Source organism: Balaenoptera musculus, chromosome 10, assembly GCF_009873245.2.
Source record: "Balaenoptera musculus isolate JJ_BM4_2016_0621 chromosome 10, mBalMus1.pri.v3, whole genome shotgun sequence".
NCBI classification, from domain to species: Eukaryota; Metazoa; Chordata; class Mammalia; order Artiodactyla; family Balaenopteridae; genus Balaenoptera; species Balaenoptera musculus.
The window spans coordinates 84,075,345-84,094,293 of record NC_045794.1 but is presented as its reverse complement, the minus strand read 5'-3'; the positions used below and the strand labels follow the sequence as shown (position 1 = coordinate 84,094,293).

Genomic DNA, 18,949 nt, shown 5'->3' with positions numbered 1-18,949 from the left:
CTTCACCTTGTCCCACAAAGGCTTTAAGGTAGCTATAAATACCATACACACCCATTCACTTAAATCACACCCCAGAGTATAATACTGGCTCCATCATCATTCTGCAGTAGTGAAAGCACAACAGCTTCATCCATTTCACCCAGGCTTACCTTATGAGTTCAATAACAGGATCCCAGAGAGCACTGAAGTTAACATATAACATGCCTAACAGATAACGAAGTGGCATCTGCAAGCATAGGAAATTAGTTTAGATCAGCACCAAAATGCAACGATCCTGACTCGGACAACCTGAGGTTTGGAAAGAAGCTTCTGCTTTAAGAAAAAACTTGCAGGTGCCAATCCAAAATTCAGGTACAGTAATTTTCCTCCTCTCCCCAAAATGTCACTCGCTATTTAATAGAGAAGAATCACTTAAGCAAACATAGTAGTCAAACTCACTCCAGATGTTCACGAATAAAGGATATATTTGAATAAACAGATTTGACTCATGATTAAATTCACTCCTAACAAATACTGCCATCACCTGACAAGACAAAACTTGAACGGTAATCAGTAAAGCACAGGTGCCAAAGAACCCAGCAAAGCACTATGTGAATGGCGGCTGAGGCTTTATAAGCAGATGTGTGAGTTCTCAAAACTAGGCATTAAAAGAGTTCAGTTCAGAGGGTCTGAAGTTTTCACAGTCGCCTTTTGGAATGACAGTCACTGTTACTCGCATCCCCGTGCGCTCAGGAAACATCATGTAAAGTGGTAGTTCTATTATTATTTGGGGGTGGGGTGCTTGTGTCTACTTTAGCAGCAGAGCCCTTTTCCAAATGAAACATAACACAGGACGCTAATATACAGAAGAGGTTAAGAACAGAACTGCTCTGCTTGAGAGGGGAATGCCTCCACTGGGCCTTCTTCCCAAAGGGATAGTGATGTATCCTCAAGGGTCATGGACGGAAAATCCCTGATACAAAAGGTAGAGGGCTGACGTCCTGCAGCAGTGAACAAATCTGGAGAAGAGTATCAGGCTGTCAACTTGACCTTGTTCCTCCTGCTGCCACCTACTACCTACCCTCACATACTACACACATACTCAGGAGAAGGGAGGATAGTAAATTATTTCTACTGTTGAAAAGGCTGCAGAGCCATTTAACTCAAAGCATTGAACAGAACTGGGTATTTACTTAGTTTTAAATTCTTTTTTTATAATTCTTGCTTTTAAAAATTCTCTCTCTCTCTTTTTTCTTTTTTGGTGACTATTTAGTATGCTTCTTTTTTTTCAAATGCCAGCTAAACAGATCTTAAAGTATAAACTGAGTTAAAAAAAACCCCAAAGAATACTGTTTTTACCTCCTGTAATGGCCCATCAGGGACTGCAGTCTGTACCACATCATGTCTTAGTTTTCTCAAATGAAGAAGCTTCTCTCTGTAATCATTCACAGTTGCTGGCACAAGTTCTGCCTGGCGTAATATAGCAAAGACAGACTGACGCTCTGAGAGCCCGTCATCCTGAACAACCAGAGGAAACCAGGAGGCAGGTCAGTATTTTGATTTTCCAAAAAGAACATTAAATGTGAACAGAAGTCTAAAAAAGAAAAACTGGCATATATTAATGTTTTAAATTAAATAAGTAACACATTTTTTGAGTAAATGATTCATTCTTCCTCACATCATTTACTTTTTGGTAGATAATTTAGGTTTAGTGTCTAGCATAGACATGACAAGTAAAAAACAGGAAAGTAATTCTCAAAATCACTCAAGTTGATTGGCAATATTTGTTGAAATAAAGAAAATGTATATATACTTTCACTGTACAATTCTACTTCTAAGTAGAAGTAATTTCTACTTTTGGAAGTACTCGTTTGCGTTATTGAAATGTTTCCCTGAACAAAGATATCTGTGTAAGGATGTTCACGGCAGTATTATTAGAAATGCTGAAAAACTACCAACAACCCACCTAAGCATCCATCAAGAGGGAACTGGTTAAATACAATATTTTAAACTGTGGGGCACTATTCAAACTTCAAAAGAAATGAGGTAGGGCTAGAGGTACGGATATGGAAAAACTTGCATGACACCATTTGTTTAAATTATGTGTATATATACAAAAAGTCTGAAAGAATAGTCACCAACTAACTGTGGATTTTCAGTGGTGGCCTTGATGAGGGGATGGGAATAAGAATTGCAAAAAATTGTTTTCAAACTTCGTGATAGTTATTTACACGGTATTTGAATTTTCTGCAAAATTATCATTTTGGAAAACAATACGTCAAGTTACATTTTTTAAAAGTTACCCAAAATGAACAGTTAAAATACCTCCATTAATTCCAGAAGCCGAACCTCAAAGTGGCTTAGGATCCTTATTGTCAAAAGCCGAATCTAGAGAAATTAAAAGGCATGTTTCAAACTCCAACATTTAAACATAAGAAACTGACTAAGAGTCAGTGAGACCTAAGTTTCATGGAATTATGAAAGATATACCACTTGTCAGAGTAATACATGTTTATTCTATTCCATATTTCATGTTCAACACCAACCAACACCTTATTCAAATGGTACTTGGAACAATTAATGACCAGACTAGACTGAGAAGATAAGGTTGCTCATAAAACCGTGTTGCTTCTTTGAACTATGACACTATAAGCATCTCTGTAAATAAGCGCAAAGAATCTGATTAAGCTTACAATTCCACTGAAATTAATGATTTTTATTTCTAAATAACATGTTCAGGTATTTCTATACACCTGAATGAGCAGTAGAATCACCTACAGAGCTTTGAAAAATCATGCAGATACGTCACTTCCACCCTATGCCTGCAGAATCAGAATTTGGGGGTGTGGGGACCCAGAATTTATATTTTTAGTAAGCGCCCCAATTAATCCTGCTGCCAGCAGTTTGTAGGTCAGTGTTTAGGAATCACTGCTTTAAATAGAAACCACCCCAAAGCAGCATTTTCTGATTAAGGAGCTCTGACAACCACTGGCAATACACGTATAGAAAACAAAAGATGAGAGGCAGAGAGCACACCACAAAACCGTAGTACCTTGGATATGCCAGTTGAAATGTTTGCTCGTAACTTGGGAAATAATTCCATTAAAGCTTCCTCTGAAAGTGGCCCCCTGCAGCCACATAAGGATAATCTCTGATAATAGAGATCAGCCAACAGCAACACAGACGGCTCCAAAGGAAACGCTCTGCAATGAGATATTTATTAGACCCCAACTGTACCAGACACCATAGAGAACTTAGGCTATACTAGAAACCACAGAAAATTATCACTGATGAAGGAAACGTAAGAGGGAACAGGTGAAAGTTTTACGTGGACATTTAGCATCACTTGAGACATGAAGAATCTGAGGTCCAGCAACAGTGAGACACACACTCAAGGACAGACACACAGCCAGAGGCAGAGGCAGGATTATAATATGGTATTTTGACTGAAGTCAAATGCTGTCTTTTCAATCCACATACTCACAAGTGACAGTGACATAGGGGGGATATATAATATTCACTGAGTGTTTTCCATGTGCCGGGTAGTGAGCTATGAGGGAAGCAGTACGGAGCAGGGGGCCGGCACGTCAGCTCCGGGGTAGGGCAGCCCAGGCTTGAAGCCAGCCCATCATCGTCACCATCCATGTAACCCTGGACAAGCCACTTAACCACTACGTGCTGTCCTCCAACAAATATTTACTGAGCATCTACCATGTGCCAGTGACTTTTCTAGATACTGGCTAGAGCAGGAAACCAAGGAAAAAGTCCCTATCCTCCTGGAGCTTATATTCTAATAGGGGAAGGTCACCCACAAATAAACAATAAATAGTAAGTATGACAGTGACGAGGACAATGAAGAAAAGTGAATCAGGAAAAGGAGGCTGGACTGAGAGACTGGTGCGGGGGGAGAGGGGGAGAGGGCGAGGGGGTGAAGAGGAGTGCTGTTTGACATGGGGGTGGTCACGGAAGGCAGAGACTGAAGGAAGTCAAGAAGTGAGCCAAAAGGCATCTGGAAGAAAAGCATTCCCGGCAGAGGGAGCGGCGATGCCAAGTCCCAGACAGGTGTGCTTGCCTATGTGAGGAGAATTGAGGAGACCAGTCCAGCTGGAACTGAGTGAACAAGGAGGAGTGGCCGGGGATGAGGTCAGAGGCCAGGGCCTAGACTACACGGAGCCCCGAGGAACATGATGAGGACTGCGGGTTTTACCCCGAGTAGGCTGGGTACCACGAGAGCAGGGTTTCTCAGCAGTGGCTCTGCTCACGCGGGCCAGGGGACTCTTTGTGGTGAGGCTGTCCAGTGCACAGCAGGGCGCTCCCACCACACTCCAGTAGCAGCCCCCAGCTGTGATGACCAAAAACGTCTCCAGAATGGCCCCTGGTTGAAAAATCACTATTTCGGAGGGTTGTTGGCAAAAGAGTGACATGTTCTCTTTCACGGAAAAGAATCATCCTTGTTGTTGGGTACAAAACAGACAGCAGCAGGGCAAGGATGGAGGAAGGAAACTCGTTAGGAGGCTACTGCAGTCATCCAGATGAGAGATGGAGGTCGAGACCAGGGTGGCAGCGGGTGCTGGGCAGCTGGGGTCCTGGATTTATTTAAGAACTCGCGTTCCCCCTTCTACAACGTTAACAGTACCTATACCTCAGGGAGTCGTTGTGAGGATTACAATAATAATGTACCGAAAGTACTCACAAGAGTGACTGGCACATAATAATACAATAAATGCAATTTGTGTATTGTTATTACTGCACGCACAGTCTAATTCAACCTCCACGAGGGAAGTACTGCTACTCCCTTTTGAGAGAGAATAAAGTTGAGATTAACTAACTTACTCAAGGCTATCTAGCTAGTAAGTGATGAAGACAAGGTTCAAATCCAGGTTGTCTTGGCTGTGAAACCTCTGGCGTAACCAGTAGCTAGCGCGGCACCCAGCACAGAGGCCTCCACCTACAACTTTCACAAATGAAAACTTGCACTGCCACCCTCCAAGCCGATTCGCTCCTATTAGAGGTTTCTGGGCCTCCTAGGTTAAAAGCACCTGCCCGGGAGGCCAGCTGGCCTTCCACAGGGGACAGACAAATCCCACTCTGTTATGCGTACTTTTCTGTTTCAAAACCTCCAAAGATGCCTTAAATTGTTCCCACCAAAGAATACAGTGTGAGAAGTTTAAACAGAATGATTAAAAAAAAAAAAAGGGAACACATACGGAATATGGTAAGTAGGATGACAACAAAGAAAAACTCCTCCTTAAAAAAATTTAAAGCAATTCAATTAACAATAGAGAGACAGTAGCCTTGCCCAGACTGGGGAATGTACAGAGATTCTGAATTACCGCGCTAAGTCTCCTAACTGGTCTCCTTTATCCTCCTTCAGTCTCTTCTGGATATAGCAGCTTGAGTGATCCTACTTTGGCCTACGTCACTCTCCTGCCAAAAACACCTCCTGTGGCTTCCCCTTTCACTCACAGTAAAAGCCAAGGTCCTACAATGGCCAAAGGTCAAACACTGCCTGCCACCACGCCCCCCATATCCTCCTCTCCTACTACCCTCTCCTCACTCCACTCAGCTACAATAGTTCCTTGCTGCTCAAGCAAGGCACCCACACAGAGCCTTGGCACTCACATCTTCCCTGGGTTTGGGACAGAGTGCCCCAGGTCCCAGATATCCCATCCCCAGGGCTTACTCCCTTGCTGCTTCTGGGTTTCTGCTCAAATGTCTCCTTGGTGAGGCCTTCCCTAGTTAAACTGCTATTTGTCCCCAGCCTCCAGACTCTCCCTGTCCCAACTTTACTACTGTCTAACATGCCATATATTTTACTTGTTTATTTTACTTAGTATATCTTCTTGCTACTGTGTTAGCTCCATGAAGGCAGGGAATTGTGTGTTTCATTTACTGTGTCTCCCAGTGCCAAGAATAGGGCCTGGTACATGAGAAAAGCAATGAATACTTATTGAATGAAGTATATGAGCAAATCTGTTGTTAAAAGCATGTAAATAAAACGGACTAGACTCCAGAAACAGAAGCAAACTACTTTACAAGATTTTTAAAACGCCTGACCTTTAGAAAGGGTGCTATGCCGAGCAATGAATGGCTCCCAGTAATGGCCCTGTGCTATGACCCAAATCAAAATAAACTTAAAAAAACGAAAAACTGGATTGTTTTGGTATGTAGTAAAAGGACCACAGGAAAGTTTTCTGAAGTGCTAAGTGTGTCAAGCTGAGAAACACTGTGAAAGAAGCAGAAATGTGTATGTTGGAGCCACGGTGCAATGTCATGTGACCAGCATTATACACCCACTTCACTCTGCAGCACTAATTTACATACACAGTAAAATACCCTTTCACAAAGATGAATCTGTATTTAAAGACTGTATCCAAAAATGTTCTTATTTTAACTGGAGGATTTAAATCAATAATAAATTTCCTACGGGAATACAACTCAGGTAAAAAATAGATCCAAGATTTTGCCAACACAGAAGCCTTTATATTTCATTCATTATTAAGCTGAATGTAAGATATGTTTACTCACAATACTAAATTCTTCACACGTTCCACAGAAACCAGATGAAGAAGTTCAGAAGATTCTTCCAAACTTAGCAGAGTATTTACAGCTTGACAAAGAACAAATAAGTTTCCTTAAGGCAGAAAAACAGGAGAAACCACATTATTTCTTTGACACAATAACTATAGACATCTCATTTTATCTACCACTTGGTATTTATACAGAGTTCTTAAAGTGAATCTGTGCCTTCTAAAGGATTATCTGTCAAATGTCAGAATATAACAGAAAGGAACTGAAAAGAGGTTCCAAGTCTTATATTTTAACTTTCTTAAGAGAAAAATATATTCAGAAATAGAGAATAAAAATGTATGTTCCCTTCAACTGAGATGAGGAGAAAATTCAATGGTTCTACCAACTGGTATTATCAAAATTAGAACTTTTGAGAATAGACTTAGACTTTTCAGAAGCTAAGAAATTATCTTTGTGTAAAACTCTTGTTGATTTTATGATTCCAATTTATAAGAAATCACATATCCAATGGCTACTACCTATAATTGACTCAATTTATATTAACTAGATAATCATTTAATCCTAGACCAGAGGTTGGCAAACTATGGCCCACAAGTCAGATCTTGCGGGTAGTCTGTTTTTATATGGTCGGCAAACTAAGAATGCTTTTCACATTTTTAAAGGGTTGTTTAAAACAACAAACAAACAAACAGAATATGCCACAAAGACTGAAGACTGAATGTGGCCCACAAAAGCTAAAATATTTACTGTATTGTCCTTTACACAAATATTTTGCCAGCACCTGCTCTAGTTAGAAAAGGGCTATCCAACAGACTTCCTTTCTGCAGTGGTAGAAAGGCTCTATACTTCTGCCAAATGTACTCACAATCCAATTAGGTAGCCACTAGCCACATGTGGCTACTGAGCACTGGAAATGGGGCAGGTCTACTTTATTCTCTAACATGTCTGCTTAGTATCTAACACAGAACCTAGCAATTAATATTTAAATGAATGACTACTATACACGTGTTAGGAAAAAAAATACCATGCTAGAATAAAACAAAATACCTACTATTATTTGTTTATTTTTGTAGCAAAATTTTTTTTATTAATCTTATTTTGATCAAAATACCTACCTTTAAATTTCTGTTCTCAGCTAGTTGGGGGAGATGGACAAGTATACAATAGGAAATGGTGTTTGGGGCAGGGCAGTCTAATTCTGCCTGGATGAGTCATGAAGACCTTTCTAGAGGTACTGTGTCTGAGCTGAGTTTTTTTTTTTAATTTTATTTATTTATTTTTGGCTGCGTTGGGTCTTTGTTGCTGCGCGCGGGCTTTCTCTAGTTGCAGCGAGAGGGGGCTACTCTCTGTTGTCGTGCGCGGGCTTCTCATTGCGATGGCTTCTCTTGTTGCGGAGCACGGGCTCTAGGTATACGGGCTTCAGTAGTTGTGGCACATGGGCTCTAGAGCACAGGCTCAGTAGTTGTGATGCACGGGCTTAGTTGCTCCACGGCACGTGGGATCTTCCTGGACCAGGGCTCAAACCCGTGTCCCCTGCATTGGCAGGCAGATTCTTAACCACTGCACCACCAGGGAAGCCCTGAGCTGAGTTTTGAAAGCTAAGTACGAGTTCAACAAATGATGAAAAACCTAGAAAGGACTCCAGGCAGAAGGGACACATGTGCAATGGTAGCCAGAGGGACATACAAGAAAGTGTCTTGCTCTAGGTAAGCAAATCCCTGGAGCACAAGTGTATACCAGGGCTAGACTGGGCGTGGAAGACAGGAACAAGACACAAGCTGGGACTCAAAGTTGAGTCTGATTTCTTTGACCATGGCAGCCTTCTACTACTTCACCTTTGGACTCAGCAAATGTTCAAGCTGTCCTGACTTTGTCACCACATTATGAGGTACAAGGGTAACGCCTCCATCTCAGCCTCTTTTTTCCCTATTTACATACGGGGGTTCTGCCAGAACACAACGGCAGTACTATTCTCTGGTATCCATGTGTTTACAGTTACTCTGGGTGTGCCAGAAAAGACAGATAAGAGAACAAATGGTGATTGTAACTGACCTTTTCCAAAGCTCCCTCTGTCAACAGTCATGAAGAGTGACTCTATGAAGCAGGTGACTAGGGGTATCACCTTCTCTTTCTCCAGGGGTCTGTCCAAGAAGTGGGGAGAAAAAGGGAAATGCTCAAACTAGCATTCAATGGCTTTTTCATGAAATGACAAAAAATGGCTAATAAATGTTTTCATCAGCTTGCTAAAACACCTTTCACAATCAAACACAGTTGATTTTCTCACCTAATATGAGGTAACACGACAAGGGCCGCCCAAGACCATGAAAGGTAAGTAGTCTCTTTATTTGGGGGTAACTGAATTATAGATAAAAGATGATCTAATACTGAGATCTGTTCCTTTCCTCCCTTGGATCTGGTCTTCTTCTGCCTGATATTGGATCTAAAGGAAGAAAACATAAACAAATATTTAAAATAAGAGAGGATATAATCGCTCTTGCCCTCTGAAGTTTGAAATAAAATTGGTTCCTTTCCATGCATGGAGCATTAGCGGGAAGGAAGAAACTGGTGGTGACAGTTGAATACAAATAACTAAACAAAAGTGACTCATTACTGATTTTTCAGTGACAGACTTTTTCAACCCCATTGGTTCTACTTTCTTCTATTTTCTATTTTAATTTGCTTCATAACTTAAGCAACTCTCTTCCAGTTTTAGGTATTATTTCTGAATTTTGTGCTGATGGACATGTGTTTAAGAACTGGAGAGGTAATTTATTGGCATGAACTGACTTCCTCCGTCCCCCCTTTCCTTTCTGACATGAATTTTACTGCTTCACAAATGTGTAGAATGATGTTGCAAAGGAAACACAGTGAATTTGACAAATGTTGCTAAAATGATTATGACTTAGAAGTAACTTTTGGACTTCCCTGGCGGTCCAGTGGTTAAGACTCCACTCTTCCATTGTAGGGAGCACGGGTTCGATCCCTGGTTGGGGAACTAAGATCCCGCATGCCATGCGGCCAAAAAAAAAGCAAGCAAGAAGTAACTTTCTCTGAGGCTTTAATCTGATAAGTGGTTACTCAACACTATTTTCTAATATGACATTCAGTTTTAGGTATCTGTTAACTTTGGCAGTATTCTTGTTTGCCTCTATTTTTGCCAATGAAGTGTACGTCAGTCCTATTTAAAAGACAGAAATCCAGTGGCAAGAAAAGTCATAGAAACAATAAGTAAATTGATCTGTTTTTATAATTAATTCTCCATGTCCAGTTTGGTTAACTTATTATGGAATAGAAGTAGAATATCAGGTTTTTATTCCTATAACTTTTTATCATTAAAGTTAACCAAAAAAGTAGCATTCTCTTTTGTTTCATACTTATCAGGATACTGAATGCTTGGAAATTATGAGAGATAACTAAGTTAATTTTACTGGTAATTTCTAAAAGTCACTATATTGATATACTGTCTTTCTAGTATTAACCACGACTCAATAATCGGCAAAAATCTTACAAATAAAATATTGAGATACTTTATAGAGATGAGTCATTAGTTGCCATGTCATTCCCCTGCTTCGTCACACCTGCCAATGAGCTCCTCCAATAAAATCCATACTCACCTCATCCTGTAAGGCCTTGGGTGATCTGACCCCCTCCTCCTTCACTCACTTCCTCTCATTCCACTCTCCTCCTTACTCAATGCTCTTTATCCACACAGGTTTTCCTTTTGTTCCTCAAACATACTGGGCTTATTCCCATCCCAGAGCCTTTGCAGGAACGCTTCCCTCTGCCTGGAAAGCCTTTCACCCAGCCTTTCTTTGCCAGGTTGGATCCTTCTACCATACAATCGGACCAAAGGTCCCCTTTCTAGACAGGAGTAGTGCTGCCTCTCTATCTACTCTGTCTCAAAGCCCTGTTTTATTTTTCTTTTTATCACTATCTAAAATTAACTTGTTTGTTTATCTGCCTCACATGCCTGTCCCCCCAAGACTGTCATCTCCCCCAAAGAAGAAACCTTTTTCTTTTTCATTATTATATCCCAGTGCCTAGAACAGTGTCTGATACAATAAATATCTGTCAAATGACAGAATAAATTTATCTTCTCAAGAGTCTTTTCACATCTATTATCCCTTTTTTTTTTCTAATTTATTTATTTATTTTTGGCTGTGTTTGGTCTTCGTTTCTGTGCGAGGGCCCTCCCCGGTGGCGGCAAGCGGGGGCCACTCTTCATCGCGGTGCGCGGGCCTCTCATTATCGCGGTGCGCGGGCCTCTCATTATCACGGCCTCTCTTGTTTCGGAGCACAGGCTCCAGATGCGCAGGCACTAGTTGTGGCTCACGGGCCCAGCTGCTCCGCGGCACGTGGGATCCTCCCAGACCAGGGCTCGAACCCGCGTCCCCTGCACTGGCAGGCAGACTCTCAACCACTGCGCCACCAGGGAAGCCCCTATTATCTCTTTTTATTCTCACAATAAATCTGTGAGATGAGTGGATGGAGTGTGATCAGGAATCTTCAGACACAGGTGACCATTCACGTCTTATTCTACGGGGTGATGGAAGTTTTCTTAGAGAAAGAAACACAGAACCTGTGGCACTCGCCTTAAGTTAATATGCTTCCATTTATTAGGAATGATAAGGGAACTGGTTTCCTGATCTATAATTTCTAGAGGCACACCCACCCAACTATTTGAAAAACAGTAAGCAGAATCCTCTCAAATATTTATATAAACTTTGTTTCGACTTCCAAAGAGTATGTACTGTTTTTAATGAAATTGAGAAAGTAATCCATACACCTTTTAACAATTCAAACAATGCAAAGGTTTATAATCTAAAAGCTAATAGTCACTTCTTTCTTCTCTTTACCATCCTCTTGTCATAAGCAAAGGTAACAGTGTTGTGTCTCTTTAGGGAGTTGTCAATTCTCCCCAAATTGACCTACAGATTTAATGCAATTCAAAACAAAATCCCAGCAAGGTTTTTTTTTTTTTTGTAGACATAGACAAGTTTCTTCTAAAATTTATACAAAAGGGCAGAGGACCAGGAATAGATGAAACAATCTTGAAAAAGAAGAATACAGTGAAAGGATTTTTTTTTAAGATTTCCAGATTTGTTTTATGCTATAGTAACAAGATTGTGGCGTTAGAGGAGGACAGACACATAGATCAATGAAACAGAATAGAGAGCCAGAAACAGTCCCACACATTTATGCCCAGCTGAGTTTTGACACAAAAGCAAAAGCAGTTCAGTGAGGAAGAACAGCCTTTTCAACAAATGTTGCCAGAGCAGTGGACATTCAGAGGCAAAAAAGGAAACTTGACCTAAACTTCACACCTTATATAAAAATTAACTCAAAATGGATCATGGACTTAAATGTAAAACATAAAATGATAAAACTTCAAAAAATAGGAGAAAATACTTGGGACCTATAGTTAGGCAAATAGTTCTTAGACTTGACATCAAAAGCATTATCCATAAAAGGAAAAGTTGATACATTGGACCTCATCAAAATTTAAAACTCTGATCAGTGGGACTTCCCTGGTGGCTCAGCAGATAAGACTCTGAGCTCCCAATTCAGGGGGCCCGGGTTCAATCCCTAGTCAGGGAACTAGATCCCACAAGCATGTGGCAACTAAGAGTTCGCATGCCACAACTAAGGAGCCCAAGTGCTGCAACTAAGGAGCTGGAGAGCCTCAACTAAGGAGCCCATCTGCTGCAACTAAGACCTGGAGCAACCAAATAAATAAATACTAAAACAAACAAACAAACAAAAAAACTCTGATCAGTGAAAAATCTTGTTAAGCAAAGGAAGACAAGCTACAGACTGGGAGAAAATATTTGCACCATCACGAAGCAGACAAAAGGACTTGTATTAGAATATATAAAGCACTCTCAAAACTCAACAGCAAAGAAACAATCAAATTAGAAAATGGGCCAAGGAAATGAACAGATATTTCACTAAAGACGATATGCAGATGGCAAACAAGCACATGAAAAGATGTTCAACATCCTTAGCCCTTAGGGAAATGCAAATTAAAACCACAGTGAGATAGATATCACTATATCCTATCAGACCGGCAAAAACAAAAAACAGTGAAAATAACAAATGCTGGTGAGAATGCAGAGAAACTGGATCACTCATACTGCTGCTGGGAACGTAAAATGGCACAGTCACTCTGGAAAACCATTTGGCAGTTTCTTATAAAACTGAACATGAAAAATAAAACGAAGCAACAAACAAAACTACAACAACAACAACAAAAAAACTGAGAAACAAAAACAAAAACCCTAAAACTGAACATGCCCTTACCCTATAACCCAGTAAGTCCACTTCGGGGCATTTATCTCAGAGAAATGGAAAGCTGTGTACATGAATGTTTATAACAGCTTTATTCATAATAGCCAAAAACTAGGAATGAACTAGTTATTCCTTCTAACAAATGAATGTTTAAACAGACTGCTACATCCATTACCATGGAATACTACTCAGGAATAGCACACCAAGATGCTCAACATAAAAAGGAATGGATTACTGACGCACACAACAACTTACATGGGTCTCAAGGGAATTGTGTTGAGTGAAAAAGCCAATCTCAAAAGCTGTACTGCATAATTTATATAATATTCTTGAAATGACAAAATTGTAAAAATGGAGAATAAGATTAGTGGTTGCCAGGAGTTAGGGATGGAGTGGGGAGTGGCAGGGTGAGTGTGGCTATTAAAAAGTAGCACGAGAGATCCTTGCAGTGATGGTATAGCTCTGTATCTTGACTTTGGTGGTGGTTGTGAATAGACATGAGATAAAATTGCACAGAACTATATATCCATATACATACAAACACAGAGATGAGTGATGTAAAACTGGTAAATCTGAATAAGGTTGGTGGATTGTACCAATGTCAATTTTCTGGTTGTGATACTGCAGTAAGCTTTTGTATTGGGTTAGCCAAAAAGTTCATTCAGGTTTTTCCATAACATCGTGCAGAAAAAAAACCCAAACGAACTTTTTGGCCAAACCAAATAAGATGTTGCCACTGGGGGAAATTAAGTGAAAGGTATATGGAAACTCTCTGTCCTATTTCTTATAACCACACGTGAATATACAATTGTTTTAAAATAAAAGGTTAAGAAAATTAATAGTGACCTCTTTCTTTCACTTACCATCCTCTTGAAGTTAAATAACCTGTTTCTGTATCCTTTCACATGTGTTCCTATGCTTACATATACTTTTGGTTTTAACTTTGCAAAAGGGGATCATGTGCTCTTCTACAACTTGGTTTATTTATTTTTTTAAATTTATCTATCTATTTTTGGCTGCATTGGGTCTTTGTTGCCGTGAGTGGGCTTTCTCTAGCTGCAGCAAGTGGGGGCTACTCTTCGTTGTGGTGCGCAGGCTTCTCTTGTTGCAGAGCATGGGCTCTAGGCATGCGGGCTTCAGTAGTTGTGGCTCGCGGGCTCAGTAGTTGTAGCTCGCAGGCTCTAGAGAGCAGGCTCAGTAGTTGTGGTGCATGGGCTTAGTTGTTCTGCGGCACGTGGGATCTTCCCGGACCAGGGCTCGAACCCGTGTCCCCTGCATTGGCAAGCGGATTCTTAACCACTGCGCCACCAGGGAAGTCCTACAACTTGCTTTTTTCACATAACAATGTATCACGGACATCTTTCCAGTTGATACATGTAGATCTTCAGTTTTTACAGTATTCTGAATGCATTATTTTTAAATGGGTAATCCTACCAAGAATACAGGGAATAAAGACTTAGAACTTACCCCACTGTCTGTTCTGAGAAAAGCAGAGGGTACTTCTCAATCGCCATGGAGCCAGTGGTGGGAGGTGCTGCTTTGTTCAGAATGAGTTTGGCCAAAATGGCCAGAGCTTCATCTTTGACTGCAGCGTCATCAGTCAGGAAGCAATTCTCAATATACAAGAGAAAGCTGGGTAGAAAAAGCTAAAAATAAGAAAGAAAATCACACTTATTAACAACAGATATAAATTTCAGAACACCTAATGAAGAGAAGATTCTAACACTTCCACAGAGAAAAAAAAGAGATCATAAATAAAGGCTCAGGAATCGTAATGACATCAGACCTCTGCAAAGGAACAGTGGAGGCCAGAAGACAATGGAGCAATGCCTGAAAAACTGAGGGAAAACGACAGAATCTAGAATGCTGTACCCAGCATACTGGTGATGTAGTTTGAGGAGAGAATAAAGACACTTACAGATGCACTAAATCTCAAAATTTTACTTCCATTCACCCTTTCTCAGGAACCTCTGGAGAATGTGTTTCATCAAAATAAGAGAGGAAACTACAATAAGAGAAAGACACGGGACCCAGGAAACAAGAGAGAGGCAAGTCCTAGTATGACATCTGTGCAATGGGCAGAGAAAGCAACCTGTTCAGACTTGAATGGCTCTAGGAGGAATGTCTCCAAAAAAGAAAAAAGAAAAACAAAGAGCTGCCAAATGATATGCCAGTGTGCCACGTGAAAGGCATTCTATGATGCTGTTGGCAGACTCACCAGCAATTTCAAGTTTTTAAAGAATGAGGCAATTGGCAACTTCAGGAAAAACGAAAGGGTATACAAAAAAGGAAATGTAATTATAAAATACTCCTTGATTAAAGGGATTAAGTATTTGATGAATATGAATTCAACCAAAATTTATGATGTAACTCTGTTGAGAAGATGAGAAGCGTAAAAGAACTAGAAATCCACCTACCAAGGAGGAAGTCTACAGATGAGGACTAAAACTAATGAGTCAAGGAAAAGCAGTACGTTCAGATGATTTAAAAATATAAAGTAAATACTAGAAAAAAATAGCTAAAAAATCATTAGATGTGCTTGTTCCTGGTGAGGAAGATGGGAGTGGGAATCAAGTGAGTGCCTTTTAGCCCCGTGCAACCTTTTAAACAACATACATAGAGTACTCTGATAAAAATAAGTTTTTAAAAAAAGACCACAGGGAACAGGGGAGATGGAAAAGATGCAGCTGCTAAGAAAACCAGAGAGAAATAAAGAGCCCTCACTGGGCAGGAAGCAACAGGGCTAGGACATGTATAAAGAAGTGTTTTTCTGAGACAAATGAAAATATATATTATTAAAGACTAAAGGGAAAAATGAGAGAAGAGATACAGAGATTTCCATGAAGTATATTGTAGAATCACCAGTTAGAAGGAGTGGCAAATGTTTGATGAGGGTGAGGGGCAAGGATAAAATAAACTCAGGATTTGATGAGGAAGATTTCTACCTCATTCTATCAGGTAGCAATTCATTCTGTAGCAATGAAATGAATTCATAACTCTCCTCCTATGCAAACTGTTTCAGAAACTGTTTTCTATGCTTCAAATTCACAGTTTAAGTTCCTTAAGCCATTTTTTTTTTCAAATTTATCACATGGTTCTATAACTTCCTAAAAGATTATTAAAAAAACAAATTGGTTACCTAGTATCATTTAAAATGCTTAGCATGTGGAATAAAGTTTCACATATGACCTAGAACTGGAATATAATTACTTAAAAAAAAAATACATGAACTAAAACATCAAATACTTATTCTGTTCCTTTCAAAAAACAAACAAAATCACAGGAGTTTTAAATTGATTATTTTATCATGACAGATTTAAAACAAAACAAATCCAAGACTTAATATCTCACTCACCTGCTCAAACTGCTTCATAGCAAACATGACTTCCGAAAAACCCAAAATTAAGCATCTTTCAAATCTGCTCTCAAAAATCTGTGGACCACAGGCAAAGAATAGTAATGTAAATACAAAGAGAGTACTTTCCCATTCCTGAAAATAAAAACATCTGAAACCTTCAAGGTCCTCTAACTTGCAAGCAGGAAATGTGGGATGCTTGATACAAGTTAAAATAGTCAGGGAAGGCAAAAAGCACTGGATTGTTGAATTTGCCACTGTGCAGATGGACACACCAGGTGTGAGACACAGGCACTGGGCCTTCCTCCTCGGGAAAGAAGCTACTAGAGTAAAGGTATGGTGGGCACACTTTAACCAGTATTCTAAGTGCTCGGCCTTCTCCAAAGGGACTTACTTACAAATGCGAAGGGTACTGTGTTTCTAGTGATTACCCAGGGCTTTGCCTAAGAGCTGCTCCATTCTTTCCCAGCTACAGAGAATTACAAAAGGGCAAGTAGCACAACTTTACACCTTCCTCTAAACTTTATACTGTTGCACTACATGAAGCTAGGAAGAACCTAACTGATCTATTTTCAATTCCACTTCCCTCCAATTTATCTTCTAAACTCACTAAAATGCCAATCTCATTAAATCATTTCCCTGCTTAACATTTTTCCAGGGCCCTCCACTACTTGGAGGATAAAATCCAACCTAACTTTTCAAAGCCAAGCAAAGCCTTGCTGATATACATCACACTTCATGTGTCCATGTGCCCAGCAACATAGATTTTTGAACACATTTTTGCCATTCTCTCTCCTAGAGTTTTTAACACCTTCTCTGACTGGCAGACTGCTATTTAACCTTCAAGGACTATCCAAAATATTAGTCCTTTGAAAAGCTTTCTCTGTCCCTCAACCCCAGACAGAATTAACCTTTATGTTTCGACGTGACATAAATAGATTGATTCAACAGGTTTTAACTACATACTCCCAGGGCCCCACTTCCCTAACAATAAAAAATCACAGGCAGGACTTCCCTGGTGGTGTAGTGGTTAAGAATCCGCCTGCCAATGCAGGGGACATGGGTTCGAGCCCTGGTCTGGGAAGATCCCAAGTGCCGCAGAGCAACTAAGCCCGTGCGCCACAACTACTGAGCCTGAGCTCTAGAGCCCGTGAGCCACAACTACTGAGCCTGTGTGCCACAACTACTGAAGCTCGCGTGCCTAGAGCCCATGCTCCGCAACAAGAGAAGCCACCGCAATGAGAAGCCCGCGCACCGCAACAAAGAGTAGCCCCCGCTCGCCATAACTAGAGAAAGCCTGCACGCCGTAACGAAGACCCAGCACAGCCAAAAATAAAAATTAATTAATTAATTAATTAATTTTTTAAAAAAACACAGGCAAAAATAAATAAATAAATAAAATAAAAGTGTCCACTCTACAATATCTAGTCCATAGCCTGAACTTGGTTAAGTAAATATTTGTTTGGTGAATATTTGCTGAACAGATTTAGCTTTTATCACATTTTGTTTTGCTTATTTCCATTAGAGCACGAGATTCACATCTCCTTAACAAGATTATAAATTCCCTGAAGACAGAGCCTTTGCCAAGCTTCATTTGTATTCCCCAGAAGGCTTACTCAACGCTAAACATAGTATTAACTACTCAGTTAATATTTGCAAAAGTAAATTACTTTTTCTATGGTTTCTTTGATGAGGGTCCCTGGCAAGGAAACATTTTCACCTAGGATCAAAGCAGAAATTACATCCAAGAGGGTCTCCCGGCAAGATGTGGAGAGATGGGCTATTTGTAATGTTTGAGACAATACCTGTAAAATAAAAGGAAAAACAATGCACACTTAGCAATCAGCTTCTAATGAATAGGCTCTAAGCAAATTAAGTTGGGAACTCACTTTACAAACGTCAACAGGTTTAGTTATCTTTGATCCATTTCCATGTTTTACAAGTATCAGATATGTTTCTAACAACCTTTTAAACTGTTCAGAACTTTCCCCACAGTTAGTCTTGGTTACTTTTGTATGTAGATCCAGGAGTGATTCCTGCAAACGAAGAATTTATAAGAAAGAATAACTACCAAAGATCAAACTCATCTGTTAACTTAATAATGAAAATATTGTGTGAAGCAGTTCAAATTTTCACATTATTTTTCTGTGAAAGAAAAAGACACATTTACTGGGAGTCACTAATGATAACTGCTAGCATTTCTGAATGCACTGTTGTAAGTTCTTTACAAGTATTTCCTCATAATCCTCACTGGCAGGGAATACTATTATCCCCATTTCCCAGATGAAAAAACTGAGGACCAGAGACTTAAATTTTCCCAAGTCACACTAGCAGTAAGTGACAAAGCCAGGATTCAAACAGAGGCCTCTGGCTCCAAAGCCTGTGCTCTTAACCACTATGCTCTACTGCATCTCAAGATATCAAAGCAAGTAAAAATAGTACAGGGGAGAGAGGGAAGGAAAATCCTAGTAAGTGTATAAAAATATGATGACAACAATTATAAAATACAATCTCCAGGAGTGATCTGCTAAATTAAGAACAACAATCAACTCTTAGACTCCTAATTACACACAAATACTTAAAAATCAGAACTCACTTGCAAACATTCAAAAAATATACCAAAATGTTCCTTGTAGATGTAGAACGCTGTGGATTTGACCATGTTTTTGAGGGTTTCTCCAACTAAAATCCATGGAAGTTGAGTTTCTGTTTCAGTAACTGGTCCTAGCTTTTGCAAAATTAGCTTCACTGCCTGTGGGAATCCAAGAATCATGAAAATGAACATGCACACTCTTA

General features: G+C 40.0%; 1 protein-coding gene across 1 annotated transcript in view; it reads right to left on the bottom strand.

Moving 5' to 3' along the window:
* UTP20 (UTP20 small subunit processome component) overlaps positions 1-18,949 on the bottom strand; it is a 94,836-nt gene that overhangs the window by 66,693 nt on the left and 9,194 nt on the right. The window contains exons 8-19 of the mRNA XM_036864827.1: positions 18,750-18,905; positions 18,043-18,189; positions 17,824-17,958; positions 16,154-16,231; positions 14,266-14,444; positions 8,795-8,950; positions 8,563-8,651; positions 6,508-6,613; positions 3,032-3,182; positions 2,305-2,367; positions 1,339-1,497; positions 150-226 (exon numbers count right to left, since the gene is read on the bottom strand). Coding sequence (XP_036720722.1) covers positions 150-226; positions 1,339-1,497; positions 2,305-2,367; positions 3,032-3,182; positions 6,508-6,613; positions 8,563-8,651; positions 8,795-8,950; positions 14,266-14,444; positions 16,154-16,231; positions 17,824-17,958; positions 18,043-18,189; positions 18,750-18,905 — 1,496 coding nt within the window. The remainder of the gene's footprint in view (positions 1-149; positions 227-1,338; positions 1,498-2,304; positions 2,368-3,031; positions 3,183-6,507; positions 6,614-8,562; positions 8,652-8,794; positions 8,951-14,265; positions 14,445-16,153; positions 16,232-17,823; positions 17,959-18,042; positions 18,190-18,749; positions 18,906-18,949) is intronic.